At 50.0% G+C, this 20,187-nt stretch overlaps 1 protein-coding gene across 3 annotated transcripts in view; it reads right to left on the bottom strand.

Annotated features, from left to right (window-relative positions):
- The window catches only part of PLEKHA7 (pleckstrin homology domain containing A7), a 190,515-nt gene that overhangs the window by 22,016 nt on the left and 148,312 nt on the right, over positions 1 to 20,187 (bottom strand). For 2 of the 3 annotated variants that reach the window (XM_032488931.1, XM_032488932.1), the window contains exons 11-17: positions 15,517 to 16,039; positions 14,677 to 14,763; positions 12,026 to 12,079; positions 2,642 to 2,710; positions 2,388 to 2,468; positions 1,373 to 1,522; positions 660 to 761 (exon numbers count right to left, since the gene is read on the bottom strand). In XM_032488931.1, coding sequence (XP_032344822.1) covers positions 660 to 761; positions 1,373 to 1,522; positions 2,388 to 2,468; positions 2,642 to 2,710; positions 12,026 to 12,079; positions 14,677 to 14,763; positions 15,517 to 16,039 — 1,066 coding nt within the window. Of the gene's footprint in view, positions 1 to 659; positions 762 to 1,372; positions 1,523 to 2,387; positions 2,469 to 2,641; positions 2,711 to 6,328; positions 6,410 to 12,025; positions 12,080 to 14,676; positions 14,764 to 15,516; positions 16,040 to 20,187 lie in introns of all 3 variants that reach the window. The other variant, XM_032488929.1, reaches the window with a different exon arrangement.

Below are 20,187 nucleotides of genomic sequence, written 5' to 3'. Positions count from 1 at the left end.
AGAAGGAAAACCACACAGGACTTTCACTCGCTCACCTTTGGAGTCAGAGGCAGCTATCAATGGGCGGCCTGGCTTTAAAGTCGAGGAGGCAGGGCTCTAAGGCTGCCTCTCCTGAGCGAGGCAGGGGCCGCAGCCACAGGCATCGCCCAGCCTGGCCTCCAGAAATGCGAATGGCCACCTGAGACCAGAAGCGCCTCGATGAACGTGAATTCACACCACCGATCCGGTGAGGGCTTAATGACATCAATCCCCAGGAGTCAGGGAGGGAAGGAGGCGGGGCTTCCTGCTGCTAAGTGAGCAGCTAGGACCCCAAGACCAGGCCAAGAACCACAGAGGACAGATGACCCTCAAGTCTCCGTAAGGTTCTTAAGGTCAGTAGTAGTGTCTCCTCTGAGGGAGACAGTAGTCTCAAATGATCAGTACAGTACAGCATGGTACTACAAATGATCAGTAGTAAAACCTCTTAAAAAAAAAAAAAAACACCCAAGACCTTGTCTTTGAGAGCGGAGAGGCAGAGGGGGCTGAGGTGAGGCTTCTCACAACTGTCTGGCTGGGGGAAGGATTCCCCAGAGGAGAGCCTGGGGTGGTGAAGGGCCCCCACAGGGGTAGGCTCTCAGAAGAAACCAGAGCTCAGAAGGGATGAAGAAACCTTGGGTCACCTGGAAGAAAAAGGCTCTTCTGTGTTGCTCCTGCAGCGTCTGTTTCAGCTGCTCCACATCTCTCTCCAGCTTCAGGTATTCATTCCAGGCGTTTTCCATCTCCTGTGGGATAAGGAAGTGCTTCTCATTCTCAGTGGCCCCCCAGAAGGGCCCATAAGCACCTGTGCTCCTGCCCTCTGCTGCCCCAGCCGGGAGAAGGGGAAGGGGAGCCCAGTGAGCCCCAGGCAGGCCTCGGCAGAGAGATAGGGTTGTCTTCTCATTCACGCTCTGACCCTGGCCACCTGCCCTGTGCCCTCTCCCACCCTTGAGGATGCTTTGGTTCTCAGCTCCAGCAGACAGGGCCTGTATCACATCAGATGTACAAATAAAAAAGCAGAAATTCTGACATCTTAGAATTAACTGCACACGGATCAGGGGAACAACATGGCAGGCTGTTTTGAGACATCTGACCCTTTGGGTGTCACTGTAGCCATCCAGGAGTCACTGATAGAACAGCTTAAGGCACCAGTAGAGATAGACTTGTCAACCTGGACAAAGTAAGCTACAGTCAGGAGGCAGCCTGGAGGAGTTCTGCTACTCCAAGACTCTCACCCCTGGCCACCAACTCAACTACAGCTTGGGAGATGAGAAAAGTGGCCTCCTGGCTAGCCCATCCTGGGAAGGGAACGGATAGGGTAGGGGGGTGTCTGCCATCCTCCACACCCTCTACGCACTGTGGACTCTCTGGAGAGCTCTGCCCGGATGTGGACAAGGTCCTCCTGCAGCAGCCTCTGCTGGTAGGCAATCTTCTCCAGGTGCTGGGGCTGGTCTCGGTACTGTTCCATCTGTCTGTGCAAGACCTCCAGCACGGATTCTAGCTGATCCTGCATCAGACCAGGGCCAAAGAGCAAGAGGATTGTTCAGGACAGTCCCTTGAGACTCCCCCACCATGCCAGGAACTAAACAAACCTGCTGGATCTAACTGAGGCTGAAGGGCCAAGATCCAGCTGGGGGCCTGAAAGTCAGGGCCTCTGATTCCAGCTCTGACTCTGCCCACTGGGAGGACTCCTGGGACAAAGACGTAACAAATTTGCACCTCAGATTTCTCATCTATTTAGTAGGCCGAAGGCCATCCACTTCTTATGGGACAAACTATGAGGCTAAACCAACAAACAGATGGAAAACTTGCTAAGCTCTTGAAAAAAGAGTGTATTATACAGAAACCTTGAGTACCACAAACTTAATGCCACTTAAATGCAGAAAAGAAAAAATTCACACTAAACATCAGTGGCCCCCAGACCACTTCTCCCCTCCCACCAGAGTTGCTTCCTCTATTTCCCAGATCTCAAGGGGAAAGGAGCCTTAGGAAGTGAAAACCCCAGCCCTGTTATGACTATGGCCACCTTCTCCAAGGCAGCCCCCTTCCCTTGGGTTTAGGGGTCCAGGGTCATCACAAATAAGCCAGTGGAGCCCTCCGCTCCCAGGCTCACCTCACAGGGCCTCCAAGGAGAGACGGGCCAGGGCAGTATTAAGGTCGGGGAGGTGGTACTTGAAATAAGTATGCTGAGGTCTCCCTATACAGTTTCAGATAGAAGCTCCACAAAAAATACCCTTTAAACCCAAAGACACTGTTCTGGATACATTAATACCTGTTTTTCAATACTAACATGAGACTAGGCTACAGAGCGGAAAGACAGGATGACAAATCCCACACCACCCAGCCCAAGATTATGCAAAACTGGTGCATACTTTGTTCTCCTTGAGGGCTCGTATCTTGTCTTCTAAGTCCTGCAGGATCCTGTCTTGTTCACAGAAGACACTCAGTTTGACCTGTGAACAGAACAGGTTGGAGAGGGCCTGGGATGATGAGAAAAGTGCATGGCCTTGGAGTGTGATCAGAAAGCCGTTGGCTACAGAACCATCTAAACCCTGCCTGAAGCTGCCACCCCGGGTTTGGAGGTAGCAGGCAGCCAAGGGGTCAGCCTGTCACTCTGCTCACTCACGTCAATGTCACTCTCGGCAATCTTCACCGGCTTCAGACTTCGGTCCTTGAGAAGATCCCGGCCTGTCATCTGGGAGGTGAACAATTTAAAGGAGATTTAACTACAGGGTTCAGGATCAGAACTCAGGAAGAAAAGTTAGCCCTTTAATGGGCAGGTGTGGAAGTCTTGGCAGTGGCAGGTAGGGTCACAGCATGGAAAGGGCAAAAAACTTGGGCAATCCCTGCTTTACTTTTATGTGTATTTCATTTTAGGGAAAAAACAAAACCTTTTTGAGATCTTATTAGTACTCGTAAATTTCTCAAATGAACAAAAACAGACTTTCAAGTTACAGTATCTCCAGTGTAAAAAGCTTAAATTTTCCCCAAATGAGCTCAGTATGAATCTCAAAAGATTTGCCATTGATTTAAGAGAGAGTTTTGCTACTAAACCTGGGGTCAAACTCAGATAACAGAAGTCCATGACCCCCACCCAGGGCTGTGGGGTGGGTAGGCCAAGAAGAATGAGCAAATCCCCTGGGTATCATCAAGCTCTGATTTAAGAACATCTGAGCAGCCCACCTCCCCATGAGTAAGACCAGCCCTCCTCACTCTCCACTATTTGGGAAAAGGATCTGGCCAAGGGAAGAAGGAACCCAGAGAATGCCTGGTTGGGGTTTTCAACTGATCCCTGAATCGCTAAGGTTAGGCCGTACTTGTAATACAAGTTACAGGTTACCCTGTCCTGTCAAGAAAGGAAACCACAAAGCGGTAGGAAAAAAAAAAAAATCACTCAGACTTACAGGCTAGTGGAATCCCACATTTGCCATCTTTCCCAGGACCCAGTGTGGGCAACATGTTGCCCATCTCTCACTGACCCATACAACACCAAGGCCTAACTCTTGAGTCCATGTTTTCATTTCCTCCAAATCTCCTTCTTGCCAAAAGCTGTGCAGGGGCAGGGGGACCCTTTTCAAAGACGCACCCCCACAGCTAAGCCATGGTCAGGGACAGCTGGGTCAAATGTGCACCATGTAAAGGAGGCCGTCTTGCTGAACTCCATTTTGCGATCTGACCAGAAAAATGGAGGGTGGAGCTGACCACAGCAGAGACAGGTGGCGTGTGTACTTTGCAGCAGGTCCCAGTGCGGATGAACACACAGCCGCTGGAGACACGGCCCTCACTTTCTCCCTGCTCTATCAAGTTTGTGAGTGTGAATCACAAGCAGAAATATATTAGCAAATATTCCCCTCAACTCAAGCCAGCCATGTATTCAACTGGCCGACACTCCCTTCTCCCTGACAAGTATCACCAGCAAGTCCAAAGGTCAAGGTCAAGGGAGAAGCCCTCTCCATGCCTTGCGCTGAGGACTGCGCCTGGGCTGTAGCCCCGCCCCCACCATTCCGATGCTCTGGTGGCACAGCAGAGGACAGGGACCACTGTCTTCTTCATCTTGGTAAAGTCAGCCCTGAAAGGAAGGCGTGGCACACTGGAAGGCACTTGGCAAAGTATTTACTGCCTTGCAGGTAGGTCAAAGGGAAATACATGCAGGTCAGTCCTAGAGAAAGAAGAACTCCAAATTCTGCTCCTCAAACTGGCAAATTATGTGTACATACAACCATACACACAGTCACAGAACACACTGACCACAGCAACAATCTACAAAAAACAGACTGTGCTGGCTCCTTGGGGACAAGGGGTGGGGGGTGCAGGAAAGGAGAGAGGGTTATTAATCACAAACAGCAGAATTTCCCAGACAAGACTTGGGCCTTTAAACCCAGGGGAACCCAGCAGGTAGAGGTGGGGAAGTCTTCGCTGTGTCACAGTCCTTCACCAGAGTGAGGGGTGATGAACTTGTCTACTCTCCAGGGCGCTGACCCTTAGCGCATTTCCCAGGAAGAAACCATTTTCAAGTGGAGACATGCTTTGGGGAGTTTTCCTCTTAGCAAAACTCTTCCCTTTATGCCAGTGAAGCTTTTTCCAGATGATATCTTTTTTGATACTGAAATAGCAAGGCAGAGACTCTAGCTGAGCAGGGCCTCATTTACCCAGCACCATCAGGCAAGGAATGAGGTGTTTCTACACAAAAAGGGCACTTTCAGAAAGCTGAGTCTTTCAAACTTTTTGATGGAAAGCCTTCTAAAAGTATGTCCTTCACTGCCTTCACAGAATACTGAATATAAATTCAACCTTGTGGGGGATGAATCAGAGTCATGATTATAAAAACCAGTAATGCAGAATTTCTTAGAAGTCCGTGTTTAGGACTATTTGCCTACTTGGTTAAATGTTCCCAAATTTCCGTGCTTTCACTTCCACTTCAGACTGACATGTTTCTCTTCTCTCTGAGGATGTTAGCACTCCCTCTTTCCTAAGAAGTCACTTTCTCTTTGTCCCCCTTTTAATGTGCTGCTTTTAACGTGCTATGAATTAGGAATTCAAATGACTGAGTCCCTTAGGATTAGAAACTCAGCAGAGGTGACACATTTGCTGTTCTTTCCTGTCTCCCTTGCTCCATCTGGGTTTGGTGCCCATTAAAGGACATTGTCCCACACCTGGGTCTGCCACTACTATGGGCCTTAGTAGCGATACGTTCCGTCTCCCCTCACTAGTCGGTAACCTAACTGGGCTGACTGTGGGGCCTGTGATGCATTTTCTCTGTATCCTCAAAGCCCAACCCAGGGCCCAGCATACTGTGGATATTTGAGAAGCATCTGCTTAGTGAGTCTGTGAATAGAACAAAGCAAGGTGACCTGGCTGTGCTCAGGGCCTGAGACCATTGCCTAAGGGTTAAAGGTCACAGGCTTTGGAGCACGGGCTTCGTGACAATGTTCACACAGCTCAGAGGTCCTTTAAGCTTCTGAATTCAGCTTTGTTCCAGAGCGCCAAGGCTACTAAGACACAGCCATATCTAACTTTCCTTTTCAAATTGCCCTTTGTGATAGCAATGTTTAAATCTATTAAAAGAATCAACTATGGGTCCCTGGCATCTCTGTGACCAGGAAAAGTGAAAGTCAGTGGGCACTCATCCATTTGAAAGAGTCTCTGCTTCAGAAAGGAATTAAAGGCTGCCCAGGCATCTTACTCCCCTCCACCACATCCCAAGACACCTGTACTCAGGGCTCAAGATGACTGGACACACACCTGCTTCCCAGCCTGCAGCCCCCTCTGGAATGCTGTAAAAGCTGGCCACATTTCACGCACCACTTCTGCACCACTCAAAGCGGGGCATGGTGAGGGTGGGCATTTTACCCTACTCCAGTTCCAGACTGTTTTCAGACAACACCCTGCCCCGAAGAAGAGCCACGCTAATCCCAGGGAGGAATCTTAGGACACCCGGCTCCTCCAAGGTGACCAGGAACTGCTGCTCCCTCCCAAGGAATTCATGCTCTAGGTCAGCCCTCACCGCGGAGGCAGACAAGTGACAATGGAAACACAACACAAGCTGGTGGCAAGCTAGGCAAGCCCCACCCCCTCCCACCACCCCCCATGGCAGCACAAAAGATGGAGCCACAGAACACCACGGGTGAGAGGCTCAGCCTGCGCACCAGCCAAAATGCTGAGGGAGCTTCAATAGAATGAAAATAAACCAAAATGACTTGCAGGAAGCCTGGGGGCGGTCAGGAGAGCCCCTGGTTAAGCAAGTGATGGAGTCGGCACTGAGCCAGAAGCAATGGAATGGCCCCGCCTGGAGACACAGATCAGATCATCTTACGCTTCTCCTGGGCCGACAGCCCCGTGCTGACTTCTTCAGCACTTTGTAAAGCACGTTGATCAAAGGTTCATTATTTTTTATCTGTTCCAAACAAAAAGGCAAATACAACAAAACGTAACAGGTGAGACATCAAATGACATTTGAAGGAGCCAGAATCTGGGGAACTGGCCAGGGGAAGCCTGAAGGAGTATGTGAGGGTTGTGCAGTTCAGCTGAGGAAGTCTCAGTCTGGCTACGCTGCTTCCCAGCTGGGGGACCTCTCCAGACTTCAGTTCCCTCCTCTGTAAATGGGGGTTCATAAGCGCTGCCTGATGGATCTTCGCACAGGCCAGTTTATGCGAGAGTGCCGATTTTAGTGCCCGTGCCCTCCCTGGTTCTGCCTAGGAGGTGAGGGGGGCCTCTACTTCTTCCTTCATCCTCCCTGGTCACAAACTATAAGATACCGAATGTTCAGAGTGAAGCATTAGTCTCACCCCTGCCCAACATTTTCCACCTTTGACTCCACACTTCAAAAATGATGTCTTACCAATGATCCCAAAGGCTTCCAGCTCCTTTGAGGGAACACTGTCTCCATCCACCAAGACGCTGCATCCCAACCCTGGCTCCAACACTGGGACCACCCAGGAGCTTTAAAATGTATGGACGCCTGAGTCCCACTCCAAGAGAATCGGGATGTAACTGGTCTGGAGTGGGGCCTGGGATTCTTAAAAGCCCTCTCCTGGAGGAGACTAATGTGCCGTCAGGATTGGGAACCACTATTCTAAAAGTGGCTCTCAAACTTGAGCAGGCTTCAATCACCCAGAGGGCTGTTAATATTCAGACTTGCTAGGCTCCACCTCCACAGGTTCCCACTATGCAGCTCTGGGGTGGGACCCAAGGTTTTGCATTTCTAACAAATTCCCAGGAACTGCTGATGTTCATTTGGGATCACACTTTGAGGACCATTGCTTGGAAACCATGTTTCTCAGCCATGGCTACATATTAGAAACACCTCAGGGGTTGTTTTTCTTCTTCTTCTAACTTTCTTTTTTAAAGAGTAATATCTGAGTATTACCAACTAAATCAGAGTCTGTAAGGGATAGGATCCAAGCATTCATATTCATTTAAAGACTCCCCTAGTTGTTCTAGTTCATGACCGGGTTAACAATCTCTCTCCAGAACAACAGACCTCAATTTAGTGTGCACAAGAATCACCCCAGCGCTTGATTTTAAAAATGCGGAATTCTGGGCACCATTACCAGAGGTTTTAATTCACCGGAACCCTCTAGATCTGCAATTTTTTTTTTCATCAAGCTCTCAGGTGATCCTGAGATAGATAGTGTCCAGACAATGACTTAAGAAATTGCTCCAGAAGCTAACTGGAAACAGACCCTGAACAGAGAAGCCCAGCTCTCAGGCTTAAACAGGAAGAGTCTGAAGGCCAGGCACTCGGCATCACTGATGACATCCCCCGCCTCTGGGGCTGACTGCAACTTGCTCCTCCTAAAAGGCACCACTGCCGGCACCCTCCACCTCACTTTCCCAGCTGTGCTTCCCCGCTGCATAAAAACAATTCAAGCTGTCAACAGCTGAGAACCTGCACACTCCCTTTTCAGACCTGGCTGGGGTGTAAGGGACTGAAGAGCAGAACTTTAATGCCAGAAACACAATTCAGTGAATTCAGCTTTAGGGTGGGCAAAGGACATGGTATACAGAAGAAAGAAGGCAGGTGTGGAGTTAGTCACTGAGTTCACACCCCAGTGCAGAACTCTGCAGAAGTCACCTCTCTGTTACTTGGGTTCCTGGTTAGTAAGGTAGGGATAATAATCCTTATTTGCTCAAAGTTGCTGGGAGGATTAAGTGAAGCAATGAACATCCGGTGTCCAAACATTGCCAGGCAGGAACAGACGCTTAAGCAACATGAAATCCCCTCCACCCTGGCACCGCCAAGTAAAATGCCAAGGCAGTAAACGTTTCCAGAAAGAACAGTAATACAGAGAGTCTTCTAAGACAGTGGAGCCTGCCTTTATTTGATCACTTGGCACCCCAGCAGGAACGCTCACTTCAGGAGAGCAAACTCCACAACACACGGGCAAGCAAACACCACCAGCTGGTTCTGAAAGCTGAGTGTCAGCTGATGGGGGTGGAAGCGACACTGGACTCTGGATCCCTAAGTCTGTGGCCTTTGGGACAAGGACACAGGGGGACTCTAGGCCTCCTAGGGGCAGGGCAACCACACCCTTCTCCAGAGAAGTTCACCTTCTTATTCTCCCCACAAGGACCCAGGAGGGACTTCTCACAAGAAGATGGTCACAGTGGGGTGCGTTCATTGCCATCTCCACACCCAGGCTGGGCTCCAGGGCCCAGTTCACTTGTGTCCTCAGAGGCCCTCGTCTCAGGAAGCCCAGCTGGGCTCAGCATCAGCTCCTCCTGTCTAGCGTATCAGAGGCTCTCAAGAGCCATCGGGCCTGAGGGCGTTCCTGATCCGGTCACTCCTCCCATTCAGTGCTCACCTGGCCTCAGCTGCATCCCAGTGATGGGGAGGTCACCACGACCTATGGTGGCCCTTTTAGAGTTTTTCTTCTACTACACTGAAACCTGTCTACTTGTAGCTGCTATCCACTTGCCTTAATCCCCACCTTAGACCACGGAAGACACATGGTAATATTTCAGAGCTTTACAGACGGTCTCTGTGTCTTGCCTGAACTGCCCATTCCTCCGCAACCATCCGGCACTGCAGCTGTGTGGCTGTTGATGCGTTGCCTGTTTCTGCCCAGTGTGCTTTCCCATTAGGGAACCCTTCCTTCTCTTCACAGGGAGGCTGGGCTGGGACAAAGCGAACCTGGGTGTGCAAGCGGCCACTTTTCTTCCCTGGCCACGTAGGAAGTAGAAGAGGGGCGATGTGCCCAAGCCCCTGGAAGGCAGGCCCTGGCCACGTGAAGCAGCAGATTCCCTTCGTGGCTCAGCCGGCTGATGTGGGGTTTAGACGCTGTGAACAAAAGCATCCCATCCCACCTAATACACTTCTTAGCCATGGTTCTCACAGTTCCTCAGCACCTCCTTTGATTCCAGCCCTTTACTCAACTGGATCCTGAAGTGAGACACCCATCTGGGATCTGAGCAGAGCAGACCCACTGCCTCCCTGATTTGGGTGCCCTGTCCCTTGGAAGGAGGCCAAGGTGGCATGAGCCTTTCTGAATGATGACTCACACACAGCACAAACCCCAGCATCTTTTCCCACACATGTTGCTGGTAAGCCAAGCGTCTCTCACCTGCTGGTGCTGTTCATTTGGGGGACTGGTTATCTAAGAGGAGCTTAGCAACTGGAGTAACAGCTATAAGACCAGGGAAGTTCTGGTATCAACACAGCTGTTTTCCATGACAAACAGTGACAACATCTAATCACTAGTTAATGTCCTGGTCACATTCAGCTCCTAGCTGATGAAACACCCCAAGGATGCACCTTGCTTGTACCACATCATACATACTTCCTGGCAGATGGACCCCAGTTCAGCTCCATAAAAGACTTAATGCCTTTGGGTCCACAGTAGAAGCAACATTTTAAGAGTGGCTGGGAGGCAGGGTGATTAAGAGCACCAGCTTCAGGGTCAGCCCTACACCCAGATATCAGCTCTCCAGTAACTACTAATGTGGCCTTGGCTTTGGGAAAGTCATTTACTTCTCTGAGCCTTAGTTAGTGGGAAAAAGGTAACACCACCTCCCTCAGAGGGCTACAGCAAGGGTTACATAATTTAAGAGAAATAAAGTAAAACGTGGTGACTGACACACATTATACCCTCTACTGCTCTTCAGTTTATGCAGGCAGTCAGGACACGTGAGGACTCCTGGCTCTGCTCTGCTATCCTGTGCCTCAGTTTCTCTCTCTCCCTAGATCCCCTTTATTTAGCTCAAGTTCTACAGTCTTTAAACAAAACAAACCTGAGCTGGATCCTCTCTCTAGATCAACTGTGAGTTTCAGCTATCCCACAAACAGGAATCAGAAGACAGATGTTTCCTGCACCTTCCTTCCTAAAGCCCAGGACAGAAGCAGAAGCCTGGACTACCTGCCTCCACTTCCCCCTGCCCCAGACATACCACCCTCACCCTCGCTCTCCTTGGCTCCCACTGTTCCCTTCCCTTTAATCTCAACCAACCCAAACCCTCTGGTTCTTTAAGGCTCCAGACACGTGCCATCTCCTCCAGAAGCCTTCCCAGTATCACAGCCCACAGTGATCCTCACCCTCTCAGCTCTGAGCCAGACAGATCTTTGTATACTCACTGCAAATAAATCGGTGTTGTTTGGGGATATTTTCTTTCCCCAGCCTAGATCGTTTGGAAGTTTCTCGAGTCCAGAGAGCCTCAATTTTTCTCTTGCATCTCCCTTAGGCTTCTCCAGAGGTGGGTATACTGGGAGTGCTCAGCTTATTAACAGATAATATAAGTCAACTGAGCGATTCCTAACCAAAGGCCCCGATCTTGCCTCAGAGTCAGGAGGCCCCCCATCTGCTACCTTGGGGCCTAGTGTTCATACCCCTGCTTTTACAAGGCTGGGTGCCGATCCCTGGGTTAAAAACATCTCAAGCCAGGTACACTGGGGGCTGGGAGAGGCATGCCCCCATGGCAGTCACCTGGGTGTCCTTCCACGGGGCACCTCGCCCGCCCTCTTACACCCGTAGTTAATTAAAGGTCACATTCCTTCAGTCTGTGTCATGGCTCAGATATAAGAAGAGCTCTTCACAGTGGGAGCTTTCAGAGAGCTGTGGGGAAAAAAACAGCAGCAGCTCTCTTCCAAGCAGAACGTCTCTAGCTTCCACAGCAGCTTTCCTGGGCTTTCTCTGTGTTATGGAGGCTGACTTAGAGCCTGAAGCTTTGTCATCTACAGGGAGGGTGTTCATCTCCTAAATGCAGATGGGAGACAATTGCGCCCCTCAGAGCCACATAAGTCCATCTGGAACTTGCTCTCCCAGCAACAAAACTGAACAATCCACCAAACTGCTTGTGCCTGAAAACACACATCAGTGACACCCCGTAAACCAAACCCATCCCCACCCCACTGGAGGCTCTGAAGAAGCCACTGGTTACTATTTGGAGGGAACTTGAGGTTCTGACCAAGGACAAGAAGAGATCAAGCCCTCATGCCCACATTCTGTAAGCCAGAGCCCTTACAGCAGAATTCACAAGAAACTGGGAAGAGCCCAGAGTCTGAGACTGTAAGAAATAAAACTCTCCTGAAAGGTACAAACTTCTAGTTATAAAATAAGTTAAGTCATGGGGATGTAATGTACAGCATGGTGACTATAGCTAATAATATTGTATTACATATTTGAAAGCCTCTAAGACAGTAAATCTTAAGAGTTGTCATCACAAGAAAAAAAATATTGTAACCAAGAATGGTGATGGATGTTAACTAGACTTGTGATCATTTCCCAATCTATACAAACATCAAATCATCATGTTGTCCACCCAGAACTAATACAATGTTATATGTCAACTACATTCAACTTAAAAAGTGAACTTTTCAAAAGCCACAGCAACATAGAAAAATAAAAAACTCAAAAACAAAAAACTCCCTTCTGATGACAGATGTCTTCATTTGGAACCCTTATTTGACGAGACCTGCACAGCCTATGGCTTTGGGCTGGGCTCCAACGAGGCTGACACCGTCAGGAATCTAAGCATCCAAAAAGCAAGGGAAATCAAGACCCCTGCAGCCACTCACCTTTAGGTCCAGGTACTCCAGGTCTTTCTTCAGCTGGAGGTAGGTATCGTCAGCCTTTAAGTGAAGCACAGACAGAAAAAGACAGTTATAAACACCAAGGGGTCCGTAACTCAGGGCTTCATGTGTAAATCATTCACACCGTGCAGCTTCGGGGGCAAGAGACCACAGCAGACAACACATCCGGGCCACAGAGGAAGCGCAAACGTCTCGGTGCAGCTCAGAGCCCTTTCAGCATGGTGGGTCCTGCGGGTCCACCATGTGGGGAAAGCCAGTTTGTCCCCTCATTGGATGGGGGCAATTTGATGGGGAGGAGAGAGAAAGCACGGACAGAGCTAGACAGGTCTACCTGGAAGAGCCTCAGCGCTCACCAATGCTCCAGTTCTTGTCATCAAACCTCTGCACTGGCCACTTCACATGCATGAAGCAAAATGACCCCCTGATTGGTGTGGATGGATGCCTGCAAGAGGCAGGGAGATGACCTAGGTGACCCAGAGAGGTCCCCCTATGACCTTGTGTTCCAGAAAGATAAGCACCAGTAGCCGCTACAAGTTCCCTGGAAGTTTTGGCTGCCTTTGCTCAGCATGGAGCCAACGCGGCTGTGTCATGAGCTAGATAAGGAAGGCGGAGGCAGACCTACCTGCCTGCATCGTCTCTGACAGCCCGCTGGGTTCTTCAGTATGACTACCAGAAACACTGAGAACAAGGAAAAGATTCTTTGATTTCCTAAAACTTGTGCTTCCCATGTAACAGATCACAGAAGCTAACTGTGAGCAGAGGGCCTATAAAAGCTTAAGAAAAATAGTGTAGGCATGACTTTCTCAGACGACTAAGAGACTTCCCAGCAAGCCAAAGCAAGCCAGGGCTAGGAAGGTGGTCCAAGTTTACAGCTCTGATGTAAAACAGACACAAAAGTAAATAATGTGAAATGCTCAGGCAGTGCTTTTAGGCATGAGAAAACCTGAAGGACCACTGCCGGGGACACCAGTGACTTGCACGATCTTATTTCTGCCCCTAAACTGTCCCCTTACCCATCCTTACTTCCTCAATCAGCCCAGTCTGACAGCAGTAAGAGGGACAGAGCAGAGGAATGTTATTAAAATATCACTGGAATTAACAATGTAAGATTTCTGCACATGCTCCCTTACATTCGTTTTTCCAAATACATTTCCTGAGTCCCCCAGGCCCCACTAAAACAGGACAGGTAAGGAAGGTGACAGTCTCATCATTCGCCTCATCTGCCCTCTGCCTACTTCTGTGCAGCCTAAAGGGCTCAGCCTCATGTGGACCAGCATCTTCTCTAAGCCGCTCAGGATGCCCGGCGAGAACAACCGCCTGGCCGCTCTTTGAGGAGCACGCCTACAACCCGTCATGCCTTGGAAACAGTTCAGAACACTGTGCCAGACAGGGCGTGGATTTTGGCTCTAGCCTGCATGCCACTAGCTGAGGGATCCTGAACAAGTCACTTTGTTACCCGCCCCCTTACCTAACCTGTCCCAGGTTACAGTGAAGTTCACCAGGTTGAGGGATGTGAGGACGCTCTGTCAACCAGCAGGGCACTGTCTGGATGAGACAGCCTTCTCCCTCCAGGCTGATGCACACCTCGCAGCATCCCAAAGAGCGCTCAAGGTGGCAACAAGGATGACAGTCAGCACAGCCCTTTGGACATGACCACACACCAGCCTGGCAGTCACTACTCACAGCCACAGAAGCCACAGTTCAGGTTCCTCACACCACATGCAGCCTCCTCCCCAGCACCAGGGGCTTGGGCCCCAGCACGGCTGCAGTGGCTGGCAGCAGCATCCAGAAGCAAACAGGCGGGGGACAAGGGAGAGAGCCAGACAGCAGGACAGACTAGAGCACGGGCACGAGGGAGCACGGGCCAGCATGTCACTCCTTTTCCCCCGGGGTGGACCCCGGCCCTGAGAGAGCCCACCAGAGCTGACCTGGCAGGTGGGGAAGGTCAGCTGGTGCTGCAGCAACTGGCCGATGGCGAAATTTCGCACACTGGCCAGCTTGGCCTGGTGCCGCCGTAACCGGGTGAGAAGCAGTGAGAGCTCCTCCAGCTGCAGGTGTGTAGACACATCACGAGGAAATTAGCCACCGCAAGAGCACGACGCTATAACTACTCTTCACCCCGGTGCCGGGACAGCACTGATGTGACACCCTGAAGTAATTACTGCGTTAATTCTCTCATTAGGACAAAAAAAGTGACTGGCAGAAAAAGCGGCGGCAGGAAGTAGTTTTCTCAGGAAACAGCCACCAGCAATGCAACCTCACCCAGACTCAAGCTCTGAAGACAGTGAACTAATCAAAGCAAAGATCGGGAAGAAAGGACAAGAGCTAATGGGAGAAGAAAACAGGTGGCTGGAAAATGCTGCAGACTAAATGCTGCCCGAAAGAGAAGAAACACCACATTCTCCTCCACTTCCCCCAAGCAATTCTGCTGACCTTGGGAAGACCCAGTGCCAGTGGGCTGAGCCTGAGCAAATCATTTGACTTCTCTGAGCCTTAGTTTCCTCATCTCTAAAATGGGGTTGATAGCTGCCCTTTGGATTGCACCTGACAGGGTCAGGGGAGAACTCTGATGGGATTAGCCTTTCGCAGGCTATATCAGATCATTCACCAGGAGGTGGAGAGGAGGCACCGCTTACCGATTTTCCATGTAAACTGGGAGCGCTGACAGTGTGGGTCATGTAACCCATGGAGGGCATGGAGCGTCGGTCCATGTGAGAGGAGTTCTGCAGTGAGGAGACAAGAAGTCACGTGAGACAGGGCAAGGAGACGGAGCTGGGGCCAGAACCTCTGCCACTCACTGCCAGGGCAGCCGAGCACATGGCACTGCACCTCTCTGAGCCTTAGACTCTTCTTCTGTCAAACGGGGATCCATGTCTTTCTCACCAGGTTATAACAACAACAAACTGTGAGAGCCCCTCAGAGAGTTAAAACTTAAGTCAAGTTAGTATAAATAATTGAACTAGCTGAACACAGACATCTTTTCCTGCCTTTCAAGCTGCGAGGAAGCAGACTTCTAGTTGTGTGACCCTGTGCAAGTAACTTCATTTCTTCATGCCTCAGAGTTCTCATCTGTGAAACAGGCATACAGGTATCCCCCTGTTTCACAAAAGTTTGCTTTATGCCACTTTGCTTTTACAGAAGACCACCTTACTGCCTCTTCTTGATAACCGAAAGAAATCCAAAGAGGATTTTCACTTTTACAGAAAAAGGTACTTGCCTCTTCACTTCACACCATTTTGGCTTATGAAAGGTTTCACAGGAACACTTTACTTTTAGGTAGTGGGGAGTGGGGAGCCTGTAATATGAGCGCCTACCTCATAGGGGTGTTGTAAGAATTAAAGCAAAGCCTTTAGTGCTGCACTCAGCACCTATACGTTCTGTGTAAATGCTACCTATCATAATACCAAACTGCTCAAATTTGTGTTCAAACCATGTAAGGCTCCCAGCACCCTAATGCTGGGCCTCCGGAGTCTCACCTTGGTGGTGTGGCCCCATGCCTTCCTGGGAGAACCCCCCAGCGAGATGTCCACACTCCTCCTCTGGTCCGGTGGCTTCACAGTGACCCTCTCTGCTGGCGTGTGTGGCCGCCGGGGTGGGAAGACCCTCGGGGGTCCCGGGGGAGGGATGTCCGAGGGAGATGGAGGCACAGAGATGGAGCGGGGCACCTCTAACATGCTCCTGCTGCGGCCCTGGTCAGTGAACTCCGGGGAGCCAGCACCGATGGGTGCCGTGGGGCTGCCGTGGCGGAACTGCTGGCGCTGCTGCCACTCGTAGAGCTGCCACACGGTGCCATCGCGGTGTGCCCGGCGCTCCTCGCTCGACATCTTCAGGTGGCTGGCTCGGTCCTGCGCGTACTTATAGTCACTCGGCAGATTTCGAGGAGGGGGCGAAGAGCTCCCTGAGGGGTGTCGGGTGCTCTTGGGAAGAGTCTGGTAGTTTTCTGGGAAGGACAGGGGCTGGCTGGGACCCTGGCGAGGAAGGGTCTGGTCCAAGGGCAGGCTGAGGAGAAAGGAGAGGACAGGTAAGAGGACCAGCAAGGGGTCTGCTAGGCTTCTGGAAACACAGCCAAGTAAAACCACAAAGCCAGGCATGTGAGAAAAGCCAGAAAGACCCCCACAGAAACAATCAAAGGAGACACCCAGGACTTCAGTCATTTCTTCCCTTCGCAGCAGAGTCCAGAATCATTTTCTCTATCAACCTTGGAGTGTCAACCCCCCTACTGGGCTGACCTGGCTGTACTATACCCATCACTTCAAGTGCGGTGTGATTAAACCTGCCCTCTTTTGTTGTCAGTCAGCTCTTCCAATAGGTGTGCATATTTCTAGGAAATGCCTCCTCCCAGTCACCAAGACTTTCCCTAGCGCCAAGTTCTGAAGGTTCTTAAAGGAAGTGGCTGGCATTAGTTCTTTTCTTTCCCTTTTACTCTAGTCCAGATACTAATTAATTCCCTCCCCTAGATAACTCTGAGACTTTCCTAAGTTTCCATGCCGTACACAGTCAGCTGCTTAGATCCAGTCACTCCTGCGCTCCAAAAACTTCAGTGGCTTCCTGCTGTGGGAGGGGAGGGTACAGCTCAGCAGTAGAGTGTGTGCTTAGCATGCACTAGGTCCTGGGTTCAATCCCCAGTACCTCCATTAAAAATAAAATAAAATAAAATAAACGGATATTACCTCCTCCCTGCTGCTTATGAAGTTCAATCTAAACCCCTCTGCCTGGTACTTATAGCCCTCTAGCACCTGACCTCAACCCACCTTGCCTTCCTGCTGTTTCCTCACTGCCCCTCCTACTGGGGCCAGGATCAGACTGGGGCAAGTTGGGCGTTGAGGGTCAAACACTTATGGAGGCATCCCCTCCCAGGTGCACCCCTGCACCTGCTGGGCCCTAATCTTGCCTGGCCTCCTACACACCTGGGCAAAGGAAACTTTTTGCAGTGGAAAAAGCAGAGGTAGTCTGAACTAGGGTTGAGTCCACCGGCTGTGTGACCCTAGGCAGCTTACCTGACTGCTCTGAGCCTCAGACTCCTTAACTGTAACATGAAGACAGAAACACCTGCCTCATAGGGCCGTCCTGAAGAATAAATGAGACAAGAGAACACAGGCTCCACGCCTGACTCGCAGAAAGTACCTTTACCAGTGGGTGCTCCCTCCTGCCTTCTCCTTATTCTCATAATACTGTTCCTCCTTCCCCTCCCTGTATGAGCCCCCCTTGCCATATCACCAAATCTCACTCATTCCCCAGGACACTGGCCCACGCCTGTTCCACGGAGGCAATGCCATGCCCTCGGGCTTCCTGCTCTGCTCTGACCTGGTTACTGTACAGTCTGTAGCTTTTCCAAGGTACTGTGTTGACGTAACCTTCTCCTATTTGCAAGATGTCTCTTATCCAACCAAGCAGGAACTGTGTCTCACATTCTGTGCTATTGTCCACAGTCTGAGAAAGTCCTGACGCACAACCAGCCCTTCAGCAAATACTCCGGCTCGCAAAAGCTGGACAGGATCAGGAAAACTACTATGAACCAGCCATTTTATTTTCTGAAATAAAAATTCAGCAAGGAGCCAAGGAGAGAGTCTTATTAAGCCTTATTAAGCCTTGAGAGGCAGCATGATGTAAAAAGACAGGTTTTGGAGTCAGGCCTGGGTTGGAATCCTGACTCCACCTTCATCTATCAATTTCATCTCACAAACCTTCACATAGTGCTTACCATGTGCCAGACCTTATTCTAAGCCAGCGCTACTCAAAGTGTAGTCCGGCAGCATCAGCACCATCTGGGAACTTATTTGACATGCAGGTTATCGGGCCCCCACTCGAAACCAGAAACCCTGGGGGTGGGGGCCCAGCCACCCGTGTTTTTAGCTATTCTCTTCATTTTTTTTTTTTTAAATTTAACGAAGGTACCGGGGATTGAACCCAGGACCTCGCGCACGCTAAACATGAGCTCTACCCTCCCACCTGTGTTTTAACGTGGCCTCCAGTGGCTGATGTTTGAGAAATGCTGCTCTAGTTGTTTTTAAACTCATCTCATCACTTCCTACCTATAGGACCTCAGGTTAGTGTCTTTTATGTCCTCCCTCTCCTTACTGTAAAATGGGGCTGTGAAGAACCATTTAATAGATTGTTGTCAAGATTAGAAGTGGCTGTCATTCAAAAATGCTAGCTTTCTTCTCCCTTTTTATCTTTATCTTTACAATTACAGGAGGTAATTTTAAGATCTCTTCAGCCCAGACTTTCCTGGCTTGTCTGCTTGCCACCAGGTGGCAGGGTTTGCTATTGATTTCCCAAAGACAGAGAGAAATATGTCTCTGAGGAAGGGGCCGTGCCTGACTCCTCAAACAGCAGTGCTGGCAGCGGCAGAAACCAGGCTGGGGGCTCCCCCAACGGAGATCATGACTTTACCATCCACTGTTCACTCTGCCTGAAGCAAAATGCCAACCACGCACAGCAAGTCTTAGCCACGCTCCCACCATACCGCCCGCAGTCTGGTGCTGTGGCCCACTCCTCGTTTTGCCAGTCATGCCCAGACAGTACGAGCCCCCAGTGGGGCAGTGCCACAAAGCCCTCAGCTCATCCTCTAGCCTGCGCCCTCCACTTATGCACTGCCTGCCATCCCCCCAGTGCTAGCCATCTGGGGGTGACCCTAAAGACCCCAGTGCAACAGTGAGCCCTGGTGCCAGAGACCAAACCATGGTAACTAGCTGACGGTGGAGGGAGGGACACAGGTGGTAGGGTTGTAAAATGAGGTAAAGGTCCCCTTGGGAGCATGCAGGAGCTGCTATGTCCCTGAGAGCAGATCCACTGGCTGGCCCCCAACCCAGCCTTATCTAAAAAGAAGGCTTGGGGTCTCCTGCCCTCATACCCTGCTCTGTGCCATGGGGCCTCCCTGTTCCAAAAGGCACCAAACAGGATATTTTGATACAGCCACTATAAAATGGTCATATTGAAATGTGAAATCAATTTTTATAACCAATTACTTATGCAGTAGATAGTCCACACCCAAACTTCCATATCAATTGTGCAGGAATTTCACATTCTACTCTGTTCCTCATGGTAATGTTTGCATCCCTGACTCTGCCCCTACCCCTGCCATTTTACTTCACAAGTATGCATTACATTAAACACCAGGAAAAAATTAGAAGGCTAGAATTTCAAAACAATCTCATAGAATGTGGTAAGATTCTAAGTGTATATCAGTCTGTCCTCCCAAACCATCATTATAAAGGAGTTTAATAAAGTAAAATATATACATCTCCAAGTACTAAAAGAATAGTTAGAAACAATGCCCTGTGTGGTCTAGAGCCGCAAATATGAGATCATATTACAGTTCACATAACCCTCCTTCCAGTGTGTACCGTGCTCCATCTAATGAGATCAGCACTGTCTCAGTCCCACAGGGCAGGGATATCCCTCCGCTGTAATTTCACAGAGGAGGTTCCTTTGTTAACCAGCCAGATATACTTAAAACTTGACTGTAAGAGATTACAAACTCATCTTTAAGGAAAAAAAAAAAAAAAAAAAAGATAACTCTGGGATGCAACATGCAGTCCTTCCCAGATACAAGTGAATGATCGGAGACTGAGCACTCTGCTTCCTCACAGACTGACAGCTTTCTTCTCCAAAGGGTCATCTTCAATCCCTTTTACTTTTCAGCCCACTGAGAACAGCTTCTACCACTGGACTGAAATTCCTCTCACTGAGTGCTCAAGGCCAATGAACTGTTTTCATCTAGAGACCTAATGTCACCCTGTCCCTTAGATAAGAAAGGCTCAAACTCCCATCTCACATCCTAGGGACAGTCCAATGCCTTCCCCAACCACCTTTATCTCCTTGTACTTGACCTCTCATCCTTCAGCTCCCCAATTTGCCCCCAGCCCCAGTTATGTGTAGCAGAGTAACGCAGGGCTGTGGGCTGCCAGAGAGTTATGTAGAGACACTTCCCAACCACAACTTACAACTGCCTATCAGTTTCACAGCTTTTGAGAGCCCTTTCTGTGCCCCTGCCACAAAGGGTTTCTCACTGGCCATGCCATCTTTCTGGTTCCCTTCCACCTCCACCTCCCCCTCCCATTACCCTGCCTCCTGACTTCACTTCAAAATTCTAGCTCTGTTAAGGTCTGCCCATCTGAGCCCATCAAGCTCAGGGGAACCAAGGC

The sequence above is a fragment of the Camelus ferus genome, chromosome 10 (genome assembly GCF_009834535.1).
Source record: "Camelus ferus isolate YT-003-E chromosome 10, BCGSAC_Cfer_1.0, whole genome shotgun sequence".
Lineage (NCBI taxonomy): Eukaryota > Metazoa > Chordata > Mammalia > Artiodactyla > Camelidae > Camelus > Camelus ferus.
Note: the sequence above shows the minus strand (reverse complement) of the source record. Positions and strands in the feature narration are given on the sequence as shown.